The sequence below is a fragment of the Primulina tabacum genome, chromosome 14 (assembly GCF_025594145.1).
Source record: "Primulina tabacum isolate GXHZ01 chromosome 14, ASM2559414v2, whole genome shotgun sequence".
Taxonomy (NCBI): Eukaryota; Viridiplantae; Streptophyta; class Magnoliopsida; order Lamiales; family Gesneriaceae; genus Primulina; species Primulina tabacum.
In genome coordinates, this window is record NC_134563.1 from 2,298,804 (window position 1) to 2,321,047 (window position 22,244).

Genomic DNA, 22,244 nt, shown 5'->3' on the forward strand with positions numbered 1-22,244 from the left:
ATGTTATTTTTAATTCAATTTACCATAAAGTCGGTGTTAAATCTTATACGACGTTAAAATAAACAACGATCTATTATATATACTATATATTTTAATAAATGAGATGTAAGAATAACGAATTTTGGTATCATGGTGTGTGGTTACAAAATGACCATATCATCATTATTCGGAACATACCATAGGTTTTAAAGAGACAAAATGTTATCTTATATAAATAACCACTCTTATTAATTATCAAGAAATATTATGAATAATCATCTTTAGAATTCTTTATTTTAATATTATAGAATATATATAATATATATATAAATAATTTATTCATATATTGTTTTGAAATAGGACTCGATTATAGAATTTGGTCTCCTACGTCTTGATTGCACCAAAAATGGGGTGTGCACGTTTCGACATTTCACTTGCTTATATTGGTGTTACCTTGTCCTTCGCCAAGAGACAATGGATCATAAATGATCTTTAAAGATTCTCAATTCCTCCATTTAGTCTTAGATAGATATCTTTCGATCTTATCTGATGATAGGATTATGGATTTTTCAGAGTTTGAATTTTAGTTCGTTAATTTTATGATATAGTTTTTCTGGTACATTAAATATTGTAACTGATGGTAACGATACGAAAAAGAGTATGTCTCTTGTGAGACGGTCTCACGAATCTTTATCTGTGAGACGGGTCAACCCTACTGATATTCACAATAAAAAGTAATAGTATTAGCATAAAAAATAATATTTTTTCATGGATGACTCAAATAAGATATCCGTCTCATAAAATACGATCCATGAGACTGTCTCACATAAGTTTTTGCCTAAGGAAAAACATAGTTGATTATTGATCAATTAGTTACACTCTAAAAAATTTTCCTCCCAACAATTATCTTGGCAATCTATGAATGGAGAACACGTGATTTTATTTCCAATAGCAGTGGTAGGTGAATGTATCATTATAATTATACTAACACTTATAATTACTAGAAATAGTGGACCATTTGAAACCAAATTAATTAAATAATCTAATAATTAATGTATTTAATTTTGGAGATCAAAGATAATTTTTTAATAATAATGTATGTAAAATTTGAAGATTTTTTGTTCAAGACAATTTGTCCACTAGCAATTAAGGCATGATAGGAATGTGTGCAAATGAAATCAAGTATGTATGGGGGAGGAAAACAGATTTGGATCATCTTCTATGGCTGAAAACACAACATCTGTTGATGTGCACTTTTACACGAGATGATTAGTTGATCATCTTCTCACGCAGTGTCAAATAAAATTGAGGAAACGAGATGATCAACTGATCATATCGTGTAAAAAGTATACAGCACCATGTGATGTGTTTTCAGCACTGCATAGGATCCAAATCCGAATAAAACCAACGAGTCTAATAAGTTTTTTAAGTGGACAAAAAATTGTTTTCATATGAGTGATAAGATATAAGTGGTGAACAACGTAATTGTCATAATAGTTAATTTTTCTACTAGTTAAAATGAATGACGACTTTACGAGTCGCCCCTTTCTTTTTATCAGTTGGGCTTTTGACGAAATTAATAGTTAGGACCTAAAGCGCCACGACCCATAAATGCTCTAATGTCGAGATATAATACAAAATGCACATTTATTTTGTCTGATTTCAAGGTGAATTTTTGTATTCTTTAATAAAAAAAACTCGTAATGGTGAGATGTTTATAACGGCTGGATTAAGTTATTGAGAATTGTATATATACGTTAGAGTAAGTGCTTAGCTAGCATATTTGTAGTTTGAGTTTTATTGACTTTTTTGTAAAAATAATTTTTATTTTAATAATATTTTACGGTTTATTCAATTATGTGCATACTAATGTAAACTGCATAAATAAGATAAGGCACTGATGCGGTGAAATATAATAACTGATATATGGTCTCGTCTCTTTAGAGAAGTAACAATTAGAGACTAATCAGTTTATCATGGATAAATAGATAAATAATAGTGTTTTGTATAAGTTTATGCTTCAATTATGATATGTTTTTTGATGTCATGTTTCGATTTTTATTTGTCTCGTGTATTGATTAATGTTGCGATATGTTCTGCAACGTGTCACATTTGAACTCAAATTATATGTATATTTCGATAGTCTTGCGTACGATTGGCCCTCGTATGCTAAGAATTTTTCAAACTCTCCCTAGATAATGACGAAGATAAATTGGAAGAGGATGAACACATGTTTTGGGGTTTACGATTGAGTTCGACATGAAGTTTCAAATATCGGTTTTAATTTTATTTTTCATTATGTTATCACTTCTGCATTTGTGTAATCGTACTAAAAAAACATTTTTTTATTTATGTAATAAACTGGATTTTCGCTATTTTATGTATTACTTAGCTTGTAGTTTTGCGATTTTAAATTGTTAAACAATGTCAATGTGTCTTGGTTTCACGACGTGACAACTAGACGATAGGCGACAGTCACCCACAATTTAACGCTTAGGTGCCTAAGCGGCCGCTTAGACGGCGTCTATGCGGTTTTTTAAAAATTATATTAATTAATTTTAAAATTATATAAAATATTTTATAATATAAAAAATTATTGAAAATATGCATAAATGTGTTCAACTTTTTCATTCTTGTTTTTTCAACCACGCTTATTAATATGCATTTTTTATGTGCATATATTTCAACAAAATCTGCATAAATTTGTTCAACCATTTTTTTTTAAAAAAAAATCGAACCGTTTAGACAGTTCCCCCTAGGCGGGTTTTGAGCCACATAGACAGTGTCTAAACCTCATAGGGGACCGATTTTTCCAGCACCACCTAAAGCCATCGATTTTGTAGACATTGAGGCGGTGGGTGATCATCTACCGCCTAGGCACCTCCTTTTGTAACAGTGGTAAAGATAGTGTAAATGCTTAATTTAGTGAAAGAGTTTTAAATTAGGCAATTGCCAAAAACGAGTTAGTGAAAAGTTTTAATCTTCGAAATTTTCATTATAATAAGGAGATTTGTAAACTAGTCACATCGGTGTTGTCTGATAGTCGATATCGAAATTATAATGTCATCACAATTATTTAATTATTAAATTTAAATATGCTAATTAATATTAATTTAAACATTTTTAACTACTATGTGAAATTCTCTTGTAATATTTATGAGTTTAGAATTAATTAATTAAATAATAATTGTCATGCCCCGAGACCGGAATTAGTCGACACCGCCGTTGCTCAACCATCACATAATCATCAAACAAAGCCTCGTAGTACAGTATATACCAAAACCAGTTTATTCTCATAATCAAAGTCGTCTTTACAACTTAAATACCAAAATAAACTGATTAAAAAATGTTTTAATAGTGTGGAAGTGATAAACATAAACTAAGCCTTAAAACTTCTTGAATAACTCGAGATCTTCTACCATCCCCAAAATTGCTCTTGCTCCTCTTCATCTATTTGCTCTTCGTTCTTATCTGGGCGAGGAGTAAGTAAAGGGTGAGTATTTTGGGAAATACTCAGCAAGTGGGGGGTCGTTCGAGACATGAAGCAAAATATACATATACTTGAATTCAAATTTTACATAGCATATCATAACTTGAATAATAACGAATATTCATACTTCATAATCATAACATTTCATCACATATCATACTCGTATAACATACTTGTTTAGCACTGAAAGTCATCTCATTTCTATGGTTTCCTGATATCAGTCTCTTATATGTTAATCCTCTAAGAAGTGAGGCCATGTTCAATATGTTAATCCTCTATGGAGTGAGGCCGTACAACGGTTACCATCCCACCATATAAGGGTCATAGTTCGGAAATCATTTCCCACATCCAATTTAATCATAACAGTGCTTTGAACATATAATTTGACAAATTTTGAAGAAAATATATCATGAACAAGGAATTATACTCGAACTAACTTTCAAAAAACTGAAGGGAGATTCGTACATAAATTATAATTTCTTTAAACGCAAGCTCACTTCAAAGAACTAGTGTGGCAAACAAAAACTCACTTACGAAAGAATATATACATAACAAAAGCGCACTTACGAATGATAAATGTGCAAATTATAATATAACTAAAAACCACTTACCTTGAATAATTCAAAAAAAAAAAAAAAAAGAACGAGTGATGATAGGACTTCGAAATTGAGCCTGGATCTGGACTGTTGCAGGGCTTTGATACTCGGCACACTAAGAGAGCAAAGTATCTAAAATTCCTAGGGAGAACCAGAGAGGAAATTTCAAAAATGTGAAGGTGTGAATTTCTAATGGCATGACTTCTTAGATATATTTTAGAAACATTTTCTTATCCAAGCATGCAACATTTCGAATTTTGCGGTAAATTATCTAAAAAATAATACTCTTGATTTTCCTTAAAATTCTGGTAGGCAAACTCTTAAATTTTTTCATGCCTGTATTTTTTTTATCGTGCATAATTTTTCCTATCTCCATAATTTCGAAAATCCTAATTAAATACTCTAATATTTCGAAATTTATGGATCATATTATCCTCAAATCTTAGATCTTTATCTGATATCAATATCATATCAAATCTTAAATCTTTATCTAGTATCAATATCATATCAAATCTTAGATCTTGATTTATTTATCTCAAAATTAGGCTGATCATCAAAATTCTTATCTCCAGAAAAATCGGGATTTCACAATAATTATTTAATTATATCATTTATTGTCAAAATTTAAAAATACTACATGAGATCACGACTCCCAAATAAGAGTCTCTTAGGATTCTAACTTTATAAGCCTAATAGAATTCTAACTTAGTTCAGAAAATTATAAATATGACAATACATATCATATTAAGATGCTAAATCTTTGTCTTCTCTCTTTTAACACAAAATAAAACCGGCCCTCTCTTTTGTTTCAAATAATTATCGGTCGATCACCTATACACCACCGCCGTATGCCACCGCCGCCCAGTTATGTTGCTGTCGTGGTTCTCGTGTCTTCCGACGATCTCTTCTATTCAGTAATGTGAATTAGAAAAAGAATACATTCTTCACCCGTGGACCTAATTAGACGATTAAAAAACGACATTACTTTAAATTGATTGTTTATAGGGATTTACAAGAAAACTATCTCCGCTTAAAATTCGGAATGATTTAGTATCCAACTTTTAGAACACAAAGGTAAATAATTCTAAACATCCTAGGTATGTATTTGAATCTTATAAAACTCAAGGTTAAGTTCATTATATTAACATGGTATCGGAGCTTAGACCAAATACTATGTGTTCGACTGTCTTATGGACCATTTGCTAATGTTTTGTAAATTCACGCTCCAATTGTTCATTTTTTAACATAGGTTGTGTGTTAGATATCCTACATCGGTTGAATTAAGTTATTGGGAGTTGTATGCATGGGCTTGGAAAATCATCAACACTTGAGCTAGCTTTTGGGATGAAGTTAGGCATTAGTCCATAATCTCAACAATAATAACCCGTTGTAGCCATATTAATTATTCCAAATCAATCTAAAACTAAGTCAAGTCGAATCCATAATACATAAGCACATCCAACCCCGATCTCTCTCTTGCTTATAACGGAACTTAACTCCTTTGACTCAGACAAAAATTGAAAAAACAATCCTGCACTTATACATATTTTGGTTTTTAATCTCATACAAGGTCAAAGTTCGATTTTAGTCTAATATTACTTTTAACTATTTACAAGATAAAAAAACTAAAACAAGCCAAGTAACTAGTTGCCATCCCTAGTCACTATTTTTTTCTATCATCATTTTCACACGAGCATTCAACGTCATATCATGACCAAAAGAACCAAGAAACAATTTATAGGAGCCAAAATTTAACTATTTACAATATTAAAAAGAAAACTAAAAGAAGACAAGTTACATGATGATTATTACAAATTTCCCACAAATCTATGTTTGGTTGGAATTTTGTATATTAATTTGATAGTTTGAATTGAGAATTAACTACAGCAAAATTCTTTGTTAGACAGAGATCTTTGCTCTCAGTCCAACAGCTATTGTTGAACAGATATCTTCTATCTAATTATTTTAATTTCTGATTTATCTTATCATGATTCACAATTTTTATTATAATATTGCTATGAATGTGATATTAAATTGAAAATATAGCTTATCAACTTATAGAGATATTATTCTAATATCATCTCATAATAAATATTATTCTAATCTTGATTGTGTGGACACACAAGAATATGAATGCATCAATAAACCAAGGAAAATTCATACAAAATACTAAGAACAATTTGCCATGCAACCAATTCCATCAGATTCCTTTTTTCAATGCAGAAGAAATTGCTAGCATTATACGTCTAAAATATAGGTTTTTTCCTTTCTAAATCTATTAACTTACTTGATAAATAAATTAAATTATTACATAACTGTATATCCTCAAAAATTGATGTGTTCTACAATTTATAAACACTCATAATTGTGCACTTCATAATCTCATGTCAATATTGTTAATTATCCCACATCGGTTGGATAAATAACCTTGGAGTTGTCTATATGGACTTGGACAATCCTCCCCCCTTGAGCTAGCTTTTGGGGTTGAGAGGTCCAAGTGCCAATCTTAACATAGTATCAGAGCCCGGGTTCCACCGTTATGTGTTGGACTGCCTATAATTAGGCCACCCGTTCTGCCCATAATTGGGTCATTTGTAAACTACACGCTCCAGATGTTCATTCCTGGGTGTGAGAGGAGTATGTTAATTGTCCCACATCGGTTGGATAAATAACATTGGAGTTGTATATATGGGCTTGGACAATCCTCTCCCTTGAGCTAGCTTTTGGAGTTGAGTTAGGTCCAAGTGACAATCTTAACAAATACATGTGTTATTATAAAAATATACTAGGTATAATAGTCAAGAAAAAACTATTAAAAAGTTTGTTAAATTAATTTAAGCTTTATTATATCATGTAAAATAAATATTAAAAGGTTTATAACAAGTAATTATCATGTTTATACATGAAATACTATTTTCCAATACTTTTATTTAAACTCAATAATACTTTTATTGATATTGGATATACTTTAAGGGTTTTGTCCCCCAAAGAAAAAAAGTCCATCGATTGTCACAAAAAAAATAAAAATAAAATAACGTATGATAATAATTTTTTTACATTTTCAAAACGTCCTACGTAACTTGCTTAAGGAAGAGCAAAATGACAAACACGTTGTTAACACTGAGATCAAATGCATGTGATTTCACCTCTCTTTTTTCCACATTTTTCTTACAAAATCAATCTCGATATTACAAATATTTCAGTTTATTAATTGTGTGATTTGATTAAAGAATTAAAATAACAACAAAGTTAACGAATACACAATATATAAAACAGCCATATATGTGTTTGAATTCCTTCTTAATAATAATTATTATATAAAACAGTCATATATGTGTTTGAATTCCTTCTTAATAATAATAATAATAATAATAATCTCCAACCAACACCTTAGTTTAGCCCAAGTTTTACATAAAATTGTGCCATTAATTTACAGAAAAATGATTTTTTTAGTCAATTAACTCGCCAAATTTTGGGTTTTGGTCAATTAAGTTTTTCAATGTTGGTTTTGGTACATAAACTTTTAATTTTTAATTATTTTGGTCCAATTCGTGACGTGACAATTGACAAGTCAACGATTTTCGATGTCACGTTGGTTTTTTTCAATATCATGTCAACATTTTAAAGGTAACGTCAGCATTTTTCGATGTCGCATCAATAATTGGACCAAAATAGTCAAAAATTGAAAATAGCTTATCAAAACCAAACTTTGAAAATTTAGTGAATCAAAACCCAAAATTAAACAAGTTAGCGAAAAAGAAAACTGTTTTCCCTTAACTTTCGAACCAAACACAATACATATCTAGTGTTGAACCATTGAATGGCGTCCGGTTGGTGTTGTCCTAAACATTCTCAAAACGACAACACTACAAAAAAAAGTCCTTCCTAAACGTTCCCGTAGCATTTTCCATTGAAGAAAATGGAACAAAAGGATAAAAACTAAATTAATTGAGAAAATAATTTGGGACATATAATTAGCGGCTAATACACATGTGATTAGCTAGCGAATTAGTAAAAGTAAAATATTGTCAAAAAATGGAGAAAAAAGGAGTTCAAATTTTAATAAATCCTAACATCTTTCCTGCAAGAACATGCAATAAGTAAAAAAATATGCAGTAGACAAAGATCTGCATTGCCCCTTTTTTTATACTTCAGTATCAGATGCAAAAGATTAATGTTTATTAAATAATAAAATTGCTCGATCGTCTAAATTAAATTGTATATCCATAGATCTCTGCACACAAATCACGAATAGTTAACAAACATATAACAAACAGCAAACATTACCTTGAAAATGATCTATCCGTTGACATTAACAAGTACTTGAAATCTCACTTAGAATTTGTCTCATTCATAGAGTCAGATCTAAAGTACTTGCCATCTTTGCATTCTTCTTGTCTCCATTAATTTGGTATTTTGAAGGTGTTGAAAACAAGGAGAGAGTTAAGGTGCTATCAACCTCATCATCGTTCAAGCTCGTTTCCATGTTTTCCTCGTGTACTTGTGTCGTTTTTAGGGATAGGTTGAGATCAAGATTCATCTCGGGCGAAAACTTTCTCTTCAAGGTGCTGATCTCATCTCGAGCCATTGGTGTTTTCTTGAGTAAAGGAAGAGGACTATGAACATGGACATCATCGTGTTCTCGTCCTCCACCTCGCCATCTTGGAGCGAAATCTTGCTTAGTCGAGCCGCTCGTTACCATTTGGGTTTGCGAGGATCTTTGATTCATAATGGTTTCAATATTGTTTTTGTATTTTTCGAGAACTTTCCAAGAAGATGATCCATAAGATCCATTTCTTATAATATTGTTGGATGATGCCAAGCCTTTAGGGCTATAGATTGAGTTGCTACCCCAAATGTAATCCCTATATCTGCAAACATGTAGAACACACATGCAAATAAAATACTTAAATTACATCACAAGAAAACAAGGCTTAATCTGATTTTGAATATCAAATTTCAGCAAGAAAACAAGGCTTAATCGGGTTTTGAATATCAAATTTCTGTTTCTGATGAAAGAAGTGACATATTGTATCCTTAAAAACTTTTAAATGATTCGCTAAAAGAATATAATTCATTAATACACATGAATTTAAAGCCGACATAAAATAACAACAAATAGGCCAATAGATAAAATACAGCCAAGTTTTTAATAGAACCATTGCTGGTTCACATACCGAAAGCTTGAAATCGGTGTTTGGTTGCAACTTTGTAGCATGGGAAGCTGGCTAAGGTTGTAGATACGGCGATCACCAGCATCAAGTAAAAGTCTTTGCTCCGATAAAACTGTTAATACAAAATTTCCTCCAAATTAAAGTTCAATAAATCAAAGAGCTCAAACCCTAATTCTTGCGCTGCGCAATATATATATTATGTACCTTGATTGGGATCATCAATCTTCTTGCTTCTGTGCATCTAATCACAAAAAGCCAAAAGATATGTTGAAAAAATCAGCATCATATCATACTAAATTTAATTTAGTCAAGAGAAGTTCATGTAGCCAGATCCGTGAAGTTTGTAAGTAAGATGTATAATTTATTGCGTTGGGTGATCAAAAAGACTTCAAAATTTAGAAATATTATGTATGAATTTAACTGAAATTTCAATATTTGAAACACCACCATTCCTACTCCGACACCGGTGACCGAACGCAATAGTATTAAGCACTCAAAATACCTGAAGATGGCTCTTAACATGAGCTATACTAAGGCCTTTAACGTTCATCAGTTGAAGCACCAACTTAGGTGTTGCCCCTGCACCAGAAAACATCATCAAACAACACACATATAGAATTGTCATTTTTAATCTTTGAAAATCATAACAATAAACACGGCGAAATTAAGCGGAACTAAGTCAAACTTGCAATAAAAGTGAAATATTTAATTCTAATTCTAGGGTTAGGTATCTTACTTTCTTGTCCTCCTAGTCTCTCAATAGCATGAAGAAAGCAAATATGGAGCTCGGGTGTCCACCGGAGACGAGGGGTTTTCGACCGGACATACTGCCTGACAGATCCACGGTTACCCTTCTTGCCACTCTCCTCCACCGTACTATTGCTCGAGCTGTTGCCATTCGTCGGCTTGCTATTGGAGACTGACTCATCTCTCTTGTACTCTTCATCCTCATGATCTCCTTCAGTCTGGAATTGAGAACTTTTCCTGGAATCCTCCATTTTGGTATCTTCAGAATTTGTGGTATATAGGTTTTTGCATATGCACAAAGAATTTTGGTCTTTAATCCATAAAAAAATTAAGCACTTCAATTATTCAGTTTCAAGAAATGATCTGATTTGATCCAAATTCTTTTTAGATGGGAAGAGAGTAGATGGAGCTTTAATTATATTCTTGAGAGGATAGAAGAATAACATTTGAGGGAAAGTAGTTAGAAATGGGAATGAAAAATCCCTTGGTTAGGAATGTAAACAAGAATTTTCCATCTCACTATTCTTTTCTACTTGTATTTTTATATATATGCATGTATGTATAGGCCTTATAAGTCAAAATGACGACGTCTTACATACATCCGATACCGAAAATGTTGGACAATATTTCTCCCTAAAATCGCTTTTAATATTAACATAAAAAAAACGCAACGTAATTTAATCTATATATACCATTAATTACTCTTAGCTAACAAATAGACGTATAAATGAAAAAATATTAAATTTTATGTTGAATTTATATATATATATATATATATATATGGAAATGTTTCGAATGTATATAAATATATCATTTGATTTTCACAGCAAAAGATGGGGCATATATATTATTAGCTCACGTTTTGAACAGTTAGCAGTTTTCTTTTAGGGGGTTTGCGAACATGGCAGGTGAATGCATTTAATGTCAAGGGTTTAACATGAAAGCTGCACATTTTTTATTTAGGTTAAGCAACAAAAATAACAACAATAATAAGAATAATAGCGGTTTTAATTGGCTTCTTCAATATATATATCGATTTAATATTGATCAACTTCTAAATTTAAATTGGTGTAGCAGCAATATTCTACATCATATCAATAACCTTGTACGCCATATATATCAGCACTATGGCAGAAATCGGACTAAATGTGTATAAAAAAGCTAATATATTGCGCGTCTAAACGATTTTTGAATTTTTTTTTCTGGCTGAAAAAGTTAGTTCTCTAAACTGGTTTGCATTAAGAATTGGGCATTGAACTAATTCAAGATCCATGAAGTAATAATTTTAAAATATTTTATTAAATAGACATCATTAAATATTGGTAGACTTAATGTTTCAGTTAATATAGTATATATTCCTATTTATCACAGCGATATTTTGTATTATTTTAAATCATGGTAACATGATTTCGTTGACCTACGGAGAAATGACAAAAGTCACAACAGTCAAGTGAAGATAATTGTCCTCTCTTGGACTTGGTAGTATTCAAAATGCTAGAATCTCACTGATCCCAATATGAAATTTTCCTCTCAAATACCCAAAATTGATTCTGTCTCGTTTCATTTTTCAAAAATAATAAATATTATATTTTATTACATGAGTCAAATTTATGATACGGATCTCCGACCCGACTCGACTAATAAAAAATATTATATTTATGTTTAAAGTATTGTTTTTCATAGAAGATACGGATTTGATTTACCCTTCTCATAAATATAAATTCATGAAACTATCTCACATACTCAAGATTTTATCACCAATTATAACTTTTTTACGAAGACATTTCTATTATTATAAAATCTTTTATTTTAATATGTGTCACTTTTTAATCATTATCCAAACAACTATCAATTCAAATATAATTTAATAATTATATAACAAATAAAATATTATATGAATTAACATATAATACAAATACTAACTTATCGAAAATAATTCTGAACACATTTTCATCCCTTAAAAACCATTTCATCAATGCATTTCCCCGAAAATATTTTCTGAAAACTCTTATCAATAAAAACAACTAAACATTATAAAGATTCCACGATGCTCGATTGACTATATTTTAAATTTATAAAATCTTATTAAAAATGGTATTAAAATAATATACACCACACCACACGATGACTTTAACTTTGTCCATTATATAATAATTCAATAATTCATTTAGCTACAAATTAAGGGTTGCGTGTTGTTGGCGGGCATCTTGCTAGCAGATTATTTTTTTGGTGTCGTCATGATATGTATTTTCTACTATTGTTTTGAAATTAACAAAATTTTTGCCTTAATATACATGGAAAATAATTTTTTTTCGTTCACTGCCTTGTTCAATTTTAAGTTTTGGTCAATTAAGTTTTCAAATTTTGGTTTTTGTATATTAACTTTTAATTTTCAGCTATTTTGATCAATTCGCTGACATGATATCGGAAAAAGCTGAAGTTGCCACGGAAAATACTGACATGACATTGAAAAATGCTGAAATAACATCTAAAATTGTTGAAATTGCTAGATGTCTCGTCTATAATTTGACCAAAATATTTGAAAATTAAAAGTTAATGGACCAAAATATCTAGAAAGTTAAGAATAATTTATAAACATGAATCACTTTCTTAAATTTTTTAATCCCTTAAAAAAGCTCCCACTTAATGTTTCTATATATTTTAGTCACCGAACTAACCTTTACATTATCAAAAATAGATGCAGGAAGATAACGGATAAATTAGTAAAAAGTTATCCTCATTTTTCCAAATTTATTTATTAAAAAAAATTTATAATTCCATTAATATACGCATTTATGGTATTCACAAATGAACGCAGTAATATAAAAAAAAAATACCAACAAAAGTGATGCAATTCCAGTTAATGCAAAGCAAAATTCTATGACCGTGTGTGTTGTCGATTGAAATAAATGTGGACTGCAAAAACAGCATAAAGTTTGCATGTTCAAGTTGTAAAAATATAACTTTTTTTAAAATTTTATTTCACGAGCGTCTTGCCAATATTTCACTGCCGTCCGATCAAAAGCCAACACAAAAATTGGCCCTTTTCCTCTTGTGACAACGAGCCGAAAGGGATAGAGTTAATATGAGGTTTGAAGCTTTAAAAACATTTCGTATGTGCTACGTCGATGTAATTTTATATATTCGAAAATTATAATCTTACAATATATGTTTGTATCTTTGTGATTTTGGTCAACTTTGTCGTGGAATTTCAGTTTTAGTTTAAGTTTAGTCGTTTTCCTTACATGGTGCCAATCATTGCGTTGAGATGTGCAATGTCATATCGGCAGTCTCCTAGAAAAATGACTAAAATTTTGAAAAATAGAAAGATATGAACTCAGATCAAATTCAACATTATGCAAGACAGAAATCATAAAAAAACAAACATATATAATAATAATTTAAAAAATATAACTTTTCTTATTATAATATATGTGTGTGCGCATAGCTAATGCATATGCTAGTACACGTAAAATATTTACCAGTATTAGCATCGCATGTCTAAACAATGATGTACGTGCAATTTGATATATTTTGAAGTTTAAGTTAACTTTATCCTATTTGAGATAAGTATTCCAGATGCGTAAAAAATTGACGCGAATTTATAAACTCACTCAGGTTTGTATTTGGAATGAAATTAATTACATGCGAACATAATTATAATGAATTTCAAGCACACCTGATATATCTACATATGTAATTTCAATAATATATTTAAATATTTTGTTCTGTAGGACCGAACGCTTGCCGCTTTACCAAAAGCTATAGATGGTGGTAATGGTGTAACTCAAATCTTTTTAAACCGCATAACAACTCAAGCACCACGGTTCGATCGCTCTAACAATTAAGGACAATTATTGCACCCAACATGCTCGAATCAAGTCTCATGTTCGATAAATTAAAAAAAAAATCGAGGTTGAGAAACATGGAGAGAAGGGTATTTTTCCACAGTTTTCAAAAGTTTAAATCTCCAATTTAAAAAGATAATATAAAACTTGGTAAAAACAAATATTTGAAAATCTGTGATTTTGTTGAGACTGCTGCAATTATTAAGTGGATTGTGCGAGTTCTTGTGAAGATTATTAAAAAGGGAGGGTTTGGTCAGCAAGATTCACTTTCCAAACACACAACCTGTAAACTCAAATCCCCCAACTCTTCTTCTGCCAATTATTATTATTATTTTCCCAATTTTAAATTGTCTTCGAAATTCGTGAAGCTATTAATGCGGATCTATAATCCCTTGAGAATGATCGTCAAACAGCATGTCTGTTGTTTTCTTTTGCTCAATCATATAAACTAATTTGTTTTTTTATATTATTTTAGATAAACTTTTCTTTAAAGAAAATTTGTTTTATCGATTTAAAGACTGTTTGATAAATTTTTAAACTAATAATATTTATATATTTTATTTACGCAAAAACTCTTATGAAATCTTCTAATAGATCAATTTTATGAGATAGATTTCATACAGACTCGCTTTATGAAAAATATTATTTTTAATCCAAAAATATTATTTTTTATTCTAAATATAGACCAAGTCGACTCATCTCACGGATATAAAAATGTAAGACTCTCTCATAAGATATAATCATTTATTTATTCACAAACACTCATGTGAGGCGGTCTCACGGGTAAATTTTATGAGACAGATATCCTATTTGGGTCACATCTAAAAAAGTATTATTTTTTATGTCAAAAGTATTGATTTTTACGATAAATATGAGCATGATTGACTCGTCTCACGAATAAATATCTGTGAGACCGTCTCACAAGAGACCTACTCTTATTTATTAATCCATCCTACAATTAAAATCATTGATTAAATTATTCTCGACGTTAATGACGTAGTCCAGTCATTATTATATCTAAAATACACCTCTCAAATTATATTATAAATTTCCACCTCTATTTAATGAAAAAATATCGAAAAAACATATTTTAATAAGTTTGTATTTTATTTTTAACTATCATAGCTTTAACGATCCAGATTCGATGAATGTCCTCACCGTAGCAAAATGGATACTTTTAGTGTGATCATGTCTTTACTTATCCGCAACTGAGAAACTTTCCTTTGCCTCACTCATTCCAAAATTGCAATGCATTTGTCTCACGTGAGTTAAAAATCAAAGTTTAAAATAGTTTACGATGAGCTATAATAAACTTCTATAGTAATTTGAGTTAATTATTTTCTTAAAAAGATGATATATTCAAAGCGAGGATGATATGATTACATCGGTTTTGATGAGACAAAAAAGAAAAACTTTGTTTGGACGACTCTCGAGAAATCAAATCCATTTAATCACTTCATGACAATAGTCATTCTTGTTAAGATCAAGATTTCAGATTTTACATGACCTCAATTTGGAGTATAATGACAGCCATCAAACTTGTAATTAAGAGCTAATTCATGCGAGCCAATTTTTGGCGCTGAATTATGACTAAATTGTGATCATTAAAACATGTTTTATGACCATAATCATGGCTGAATCAACTCCTTGCACTCTCTTATAAATAGTAGTCCAATTATTTGAAGAACACATCTAAAAGCCATTGTCCAGAATATTTTTCCGTTGATAAAGAAATCTAAATAATATCTTCACCGTTCAAATTGCACCAATAACGTTCTAAATATAATATCCAAATTTTCGTCCAATTCAATGGTTAGAATTTTACCACCGGTCTTAGCGAAAAAACTACACATATTCTATGCTAGAAAACAACGGCTATTGTTCTTCATCCAGACACTGTTTCGATTACCTCAAAACAAATCTCATCGTTCACGATTTAGTTCATTTCCTTGAGAACTAGCTGACCAAATAACATATTGATCTGATGGTTCAATATGTCGCAGACGCTTTTAAAAGTTGACTCAATTTGACGTAAATTCAAAAATTCATATAACTCTCTTCCTTTTTTATGTTCTTTTAATTTGGTGGCTTGTTGTGCACCAAGTTAGGACAAGACATGTCTTTCTTATTTTTCATATGGGCTCATCCCATGCATATGTGCTAGATTCATTGGGTGTGTGTCATTTTTTTCAAGCAAATACAGACAATTTTTCGAACATTTGATCAAGCTTAATTTCCAGCAAGTTTTTTCACGTTTGACTCAAGCAAACAAGCGGGGAATATTGAAATCAAATTGTGTAAATTATGCATGGAAACGTAAATATGATAAATATACAAATTAAATAAACATCGAAATCAAATTATGTAAACTCTGCATGAAAACGTAAATATAATAAATTCCTTGTAATAAACATACAAATTAAATAATCAAATTGTTGTTACCTAATCATAAACTATGTGTTGTTATGGTCGAAAGAACCAATTTCTTTTCTAAAAGATACTAGAATAATTGATTCGTATATTATTTGGCATATTATATTATTTTTGTTTTTATCATTATTACGATAATTACTATTATTACTTTTATCATCGTAAATAAAATAATGATATTTATTGTTATTATTATGTATATTGTTCTTTATTTACTGCTGTTGTTTTTTTAGCTATTTTTTATTACTATCAATAACTGTTAATAATATTGTTGTTTTTACTACAATAATTTTTTATTATTACTCGGAAAAATAATAAGTGGTCTTAATATTCATAGTATTAATAACAATGATGGTATTATATATGAACAAATGATAACAACACCAAATAATTATATAATAATAAATAAATATTTTTTTAGAATTATCCGACCGATTGATAAATATTAAAATAAGAGTAGATCTCTTTAGGGATGGTCTCGCGGATCTTTATCATTGAGACAAGTCAATTCTGATTATATTTACAATAAAAAACAATATTTTTGACGTAAAAATAATATTTTTTCATGAGTGACTCAAAAATAATATTTATCTCACAAAATTGACTTATGAAACTGTGTGTTTTTGTATTAAAGAAAAAAGTGCAGATTCAAATCTTCCATAGAATCATCATAGTTTTTTTTAAAAATATTCATAATTTATAGACTTTCGTCGCTTTTTTAAGCTTCCTTTGAAAATTTGGACAAATTTGGGTGTTAATGAATCGCTTATTTCCTCAAAGATAAAATGCAATGTTTTAAAAATACATAAAATTACAGTAAAATTTTTTTTTTTTAAAAAAAAGAAATACATTAGAGTTATTGTTTATCCTCGACAAAAGTTATATAAAAAAACGATATGATAAATTTAACTTGAGCTGATCATGATAAATTTTGTGTAAGTTAATCGTATTGAAAAGCTTATTTATATAAAATACATGAAGAAAAATTTAATAATCATATTTTTTTAATTATCATTAGATATTGAAATGTGTGCTTATGTATAGAAAACAACATATTATTTATAAAACAAAAAAAAAATTAAAGAAAGATAATGAAATATATTTTCCTGTGTAGTGTGTAAATTTGACGCACATGACAGTAGACCCATGAAGATATTGACTACACCTGCTCAATCTTTTCAACAGGTATTTATAGATTTTAACATATATTATATGCTTTTTTAAAACATTTGGCATCTCATTTTGGTTGGTTTGTCTCAAATTAAATAAACAATCAACTTGTTAATTTTCTTTTATATATATATATACACACACACACGCGCACAATCAACTTGCTAATTTTCTTATATATATATATACACACACAAAACAAAAAGACAAAAATTTGTGTGAGACGGTCTTACGGATCGTATTTGTGAGACTGATCTCTTGTTTGGGTCATTCATGAAAAAATATTATTTTTTATGCTAAGAGTATTATTTTTTATTGTGAATATGGATAGGTTTGACCCGTCTTACAGATTAAGATCCGTGAGACGGTATCACATGAGACCCATTCAAACAAAAAACCAAAACAAAAAAAGCCTAGAGCAAGATTTAGCCAAATAAGCAATTGAAAGGAAAAACAATCGTTAGTAAAATATTTTCAACAAGCCAATAAAAATTATAGGGAAGAAACATCAGAACAATTTAAAATTATAAAATGATTAGGATTTTCTTGAGAATGTGTAAATTATTTTTACCATATTTGAAATTAGATAATTGATAGAATAAATCAAGAACTGTCGTAAGAAATAATTATCATAGTATGAGAATATTTCCTTTTGGAGTAAAGTTTGAAACTGATGGGTTAGAGATGCCTTTTGTGTTTGATTCAGAAATTGCACTATTAATAGTATAAAATGTGATACCCTTATCTTACATCTTAAAAATTAAAGATTTAAAATGAGTTTACAATGAGCTTACAATTGACTTCTATAACAACTTGAGTTAATCATTTTCGTAAAAGCGAGAACGAATACACAGTAGTTGCTATAAGTGCTCATTGTGCGGTCACACAGACGCGGGCCGGGCTCAAGCGGGACATAAAACCTATACTAAAATAAAATGAAGTGATGATTGGAGATGATCTTGATCAAACAAGCGACAATGTTATATGTCTAAAATGCCTTATTTTATGAAACATGATTCCATTTGTTGAATGATACTCACTAAATATGCATGATCCGCTCCCCATGACTGAAATTGATCCGAGCCAAGATTTCGATCCTGGATTAGGCCTCTAATCACATACAAACCGTTAGAACGAGAACCAAAGGTAATTATCACAACGCAGCAAGCCAACGCTCAAGTCAGATATCGAATATATGTGAGAAGACAGCCAAGGACGTTGCCAAAATATCAGTATAATTAATGAATAATGAAATTCTCAAATATGATATTTAAATGAAAAAATGTTTAAGATCACAAGTACAAATTAAGTAGGGGACCACGCGTTTTAAGGCTTGCCTAGACCAAGCCTCTGATAGGGATGACCCATCCCCCTTGGGGCGAGCCAATAACTACGAGCCCGGCATCTATGGGCGAGCCCCCCACCCGTACTCCTCTAAGGCTACCTCTACTCTTCTTTGCTTTACCCGTTGCATCTCCACCTATTTGATCCATCTCCTAAATTCTCACTTTCAGGTATACTTCATTTAGATTATTATAACTTTCTTGCTCATTAAAATTAATTCCATGGAGCACAGCCTGCATGGGGTGAGCTCCTCCACCCAAACAACACCTTCCCTGTTCCCCACTAATGATTCTCAACGAACTTAAAAGGCGGAATTAGGATCTTGGTTCAGTGTAGGCAACAATACAATATAATTAATAAAGCAAAAATATATAAAACATATTGATTTTTGAATCTTCTGGTTTTAGATCTACAACCAGAACATCTCCAATGCGTTTTTTATTTCTTTTATCTAGATATTTTCTTTTAAAAAATCTATACATTTTAGATATATTGATTTTCTAATGAAAAAATCAAGAGAAAGAAAAAAAACTTCACTTATTTGTTTGTGTTAACATGTATGAACATGTGTGTGACACTCACTTTAAATTTCGAGGTAAAAATTTTTCTAAAGAGAGAGAAAATGTAATACCTCAAATACTTGTCAAATAATTTTCAAATAAATAAATTAAAAAGAAAAGCCCTTCCTCTGGTTTTCTGGGCCCACACTGGGCCTATTGAAACTCCGTATCTGAATGGACCCGACCCAGTTTCATGGATACGGGCTTCCGTTGGGCTTGAACATGTGATGGGGGTCCACTCGTGGGATATCTTTGCTAATTTTCGCAAATATTTTTTCTTTTTCTTTTTTCGATTTTATCCCAATATTCTAAACATACTATTGTTTGAAGATATCACCCTTAAAAGCTCTAACCTTCGTCCTCCAAATCCATAAGAATGAGATGATTATTAATGACTAATCACCATTGAAATTATAAAAAGATTTCACATGTACTCAGCATTTCCGATCCCGGATGTTCAAATACTGTCTCAATTGACGTCTCGATTTAGATAAATATGTTTTATAGCAAAGTGAATTTAATCCCACGTGTTAGTTTTTCTTTTTTTCTTAGCTAATAAAAGAATTTGTTACAATTAATTCTCGAACTTGATATCTCGTCTCAAACTTGTTTGTTAGTCTTGTGATGAGAAAAAATCACAATATAAAATGTAGGCAGGCAGTTGAAACTTCTTTGTTCTCATATATTAGACATTTTATATCTGAACTAGCTTGATTAAATATATGTAGATACACATCTCGCATATCGAGTTTAGAATTATTTTTGGAAATTTATATTTATATTCTAAAAATCAACTGTAAACATTTAGATGCCAAAAGCCCAAGTAAAATTGTATAGGTTTCTATGGAAAACTTTAGATTGTTGAATATTATATAATTTAGATTATGTAATTATAAAAATATAATGAAATTTGAAGTCAACCATAAACTTTGTAGGAACCTTTTGATGAATTGTATGTGAAAGTTCTGTTTCCACAGTGTATGTGTGAGTTGAGAGTGAGTGTTGTGTGTATCAGAATGTAGGTGTTGTGCGTAGGTGTTGTAACACCCACGACAACATGCAGCGGAAATTATGATTTTAACACACCTACACGTAGCTAGAATAATGATAATAATACGAGATACGAGATGTAAATTATGCACAAGTATAAAATACTTGTGCGGTGCCTCAGGGCAAAATAATTCACTAGAAAAACTTGTAAGTTTACAAAAACCAATACTAGTGAAAGAATAAAACAACTCCCTTATTAAGACGAGTAACAAATTGCATCCTAAACCTCTAACAACCCGTATAACCAAAATACATAGGATGCATCAACTGAGAAGTGAAAAAAATCTTCAAAACTCCACACACTAATCAACACGGTGATTAGGTGTTGTCTTCGGATGTTGGCAGCACTTCACAGCAACAAGTTATCAATCACGAGATGGCTTCAATCAGAAAACCTTTTCTTCGTACAAATGCATCTCTGTCTCTCCGAAAGTTTTTTCTCTGTATCGTCACTCTCTCACACTTTTGTTTCTTCTCCTTTGAGTCCTATTTAACATAGAAAAACCAATTTCATTAGGAAACAAACTCTTTTTAAAACAAGGATAATATCTTAAAGATATTGTGATATCATATCTTAAAGATATTGTGATATCATATCTTAAAGATATTACGAGTCATATCAAAATATAGTCTTATATCACATATTGAATTTATAAGAGATCATATCATCAATTTCGAGATTATCCTCATGTCTAGAAAGGCAAAATATTAAAGATAAAAAAGGAAAATATATCAAGGAATAAAATTCCTTTCAATCTCCCCCTTTTTGCCTTTCTAGACAAAACAACCCAAAAATGGTTGTACATCTCAGCTCCCCCTGAGTTAGCAAATCAGTGACTCAGCCAACTTTAGTTGACTCCCCCTGAATTAGCAAATCAGTGACTCAGCCAAATTTAGTTGACTCCCCCTGAATTCTACCGTTAAGCCTTCCCCTGATGAAAAATACAGTTCACACAGGTGTTGTATGTTAGATGTTGCAACATTCAGATCATAACACCGAAATAGTTCATTAATCAGGAGGGACAAAGATCAGAGAGAATAAACGGACAACTAAAATACTAAAACCATCAAGAGAAAAAAAAACTCAAAATCTCATTATCCTTCATTACTGCCATCATCATCAGCCATTTTTTCTCCACTGGTTCCAGCTATATATGTATCTACTCCCCCTTTTTGTCCAGAGTGGACACTTTCACCCAGCAGAAGCTCATAGTCAGCCACTTGATTTTCATAATGTTCAATGGTTTTCTTGGCATTTTCAATCTGTTGTCGACCATAGGCAATCTGAGCTTGAATGTAGGAGATAAACAGTGTGACATAACCAGTAGGAGGAACATCTATAGGTGGCTGTTCAGCTGTCTCAGGCACATGTTCAGATGTTGTATCATCAGTGTTGCCAACATCCGGAGCAACACTGGAAGTCACCCACGGCAGATCAATCTGTCTGATGCCTTTGAAATAAGCAGGAGAAATCTTCAGAGGATCTTTGACAGGGCAATGATCTTCATCAATATCCTTAATGAAACCTTGAGATTCCAAGATTCCATAAATCAGTGAAGGGTATGGCAGCTTTGTTTTCTTGAAGTCTCCTTAAGCATATTGCAATGCTGTCCTGAACACCAGATTTCCAAAGTTAAAGGCCCTTTCAGTACCAATAGCAAACAACACCAGGGCCTGAGATCTAGTCACAGTAGTAGAATTGGTTGACGGTGTCCAATTCCAGATTGATGTCTTGTGCAGCACGGAGAAAAAAGAAGTGAGATTAGCAGCACTCAACTTCTTGGGATAATCAGGGAATACTTTGATCAGGCCTCCAGTGAGCACAGAGATTACAGCATTTATGTCCAGATCCTCTT

At 30.8% G+C, this 22,244-nt stretch overlaps 1 protein-coding gene across 1 annotated transcript; it reads right to left on the bottom strand.

Moving 5' to 3' along the window:
* Nucleotides 1–8,213: 8,213 nt before the first annotated feature.
* Nucleotides 8,214–10,489, bottom strand: LOC142524758 (uncharacterized). Its single transcript, XM_075628848.1, has 5 exons — nucleotides 9,976–10,489; nucleotides 9,742–9,818; nucleotides 9,444–9,480; nucleotides 9,243–9,351; nucleotides 8,214–8,936 (listed from the first exon to the last, which is right to left on the bottom strand). The coding sequence occupies exons 1-5, from the start codon at nucleotides 10,235–10,237 to the stop codon at nucleotides 8,417–8,419; spliced, it is 1,005 nt and encodes a 334-aa protein (XP_075484963.1). The 5' UTR covers nucleotides 10,238–10,489; the 3' UTR covers nucleotides 8,214–8,416.
* Nucleotides 10,490–22,244: the final 11,755 nt, after the last annotated feature.

Excerpts from the sequence above, each read along its gene's own strand:
- LOC142524758 (XM_075628848.1), bottom strand. The coding sequence starts at position 10,237 with ATGGAGGATTCCAGGAAAAGTTCTCAATTCCAGACTGAAGGAGATCAT. Across the intron at positions 9,819-9,975 it reads GAGACTAGGAGGACAAGAAA|GGGCAACACCTAAGTTGGTG; the intron begins GTAAGATACCTA and ends TTTCTGGTGCAG. Across the intron at positions 8,937-9,242 it reads ACACCGATTTCAAGCTTTCG|ATATAGGGATTACATTTGGG; the intron begins GTATGTGAACCA and ends ACATGTTTGCAG.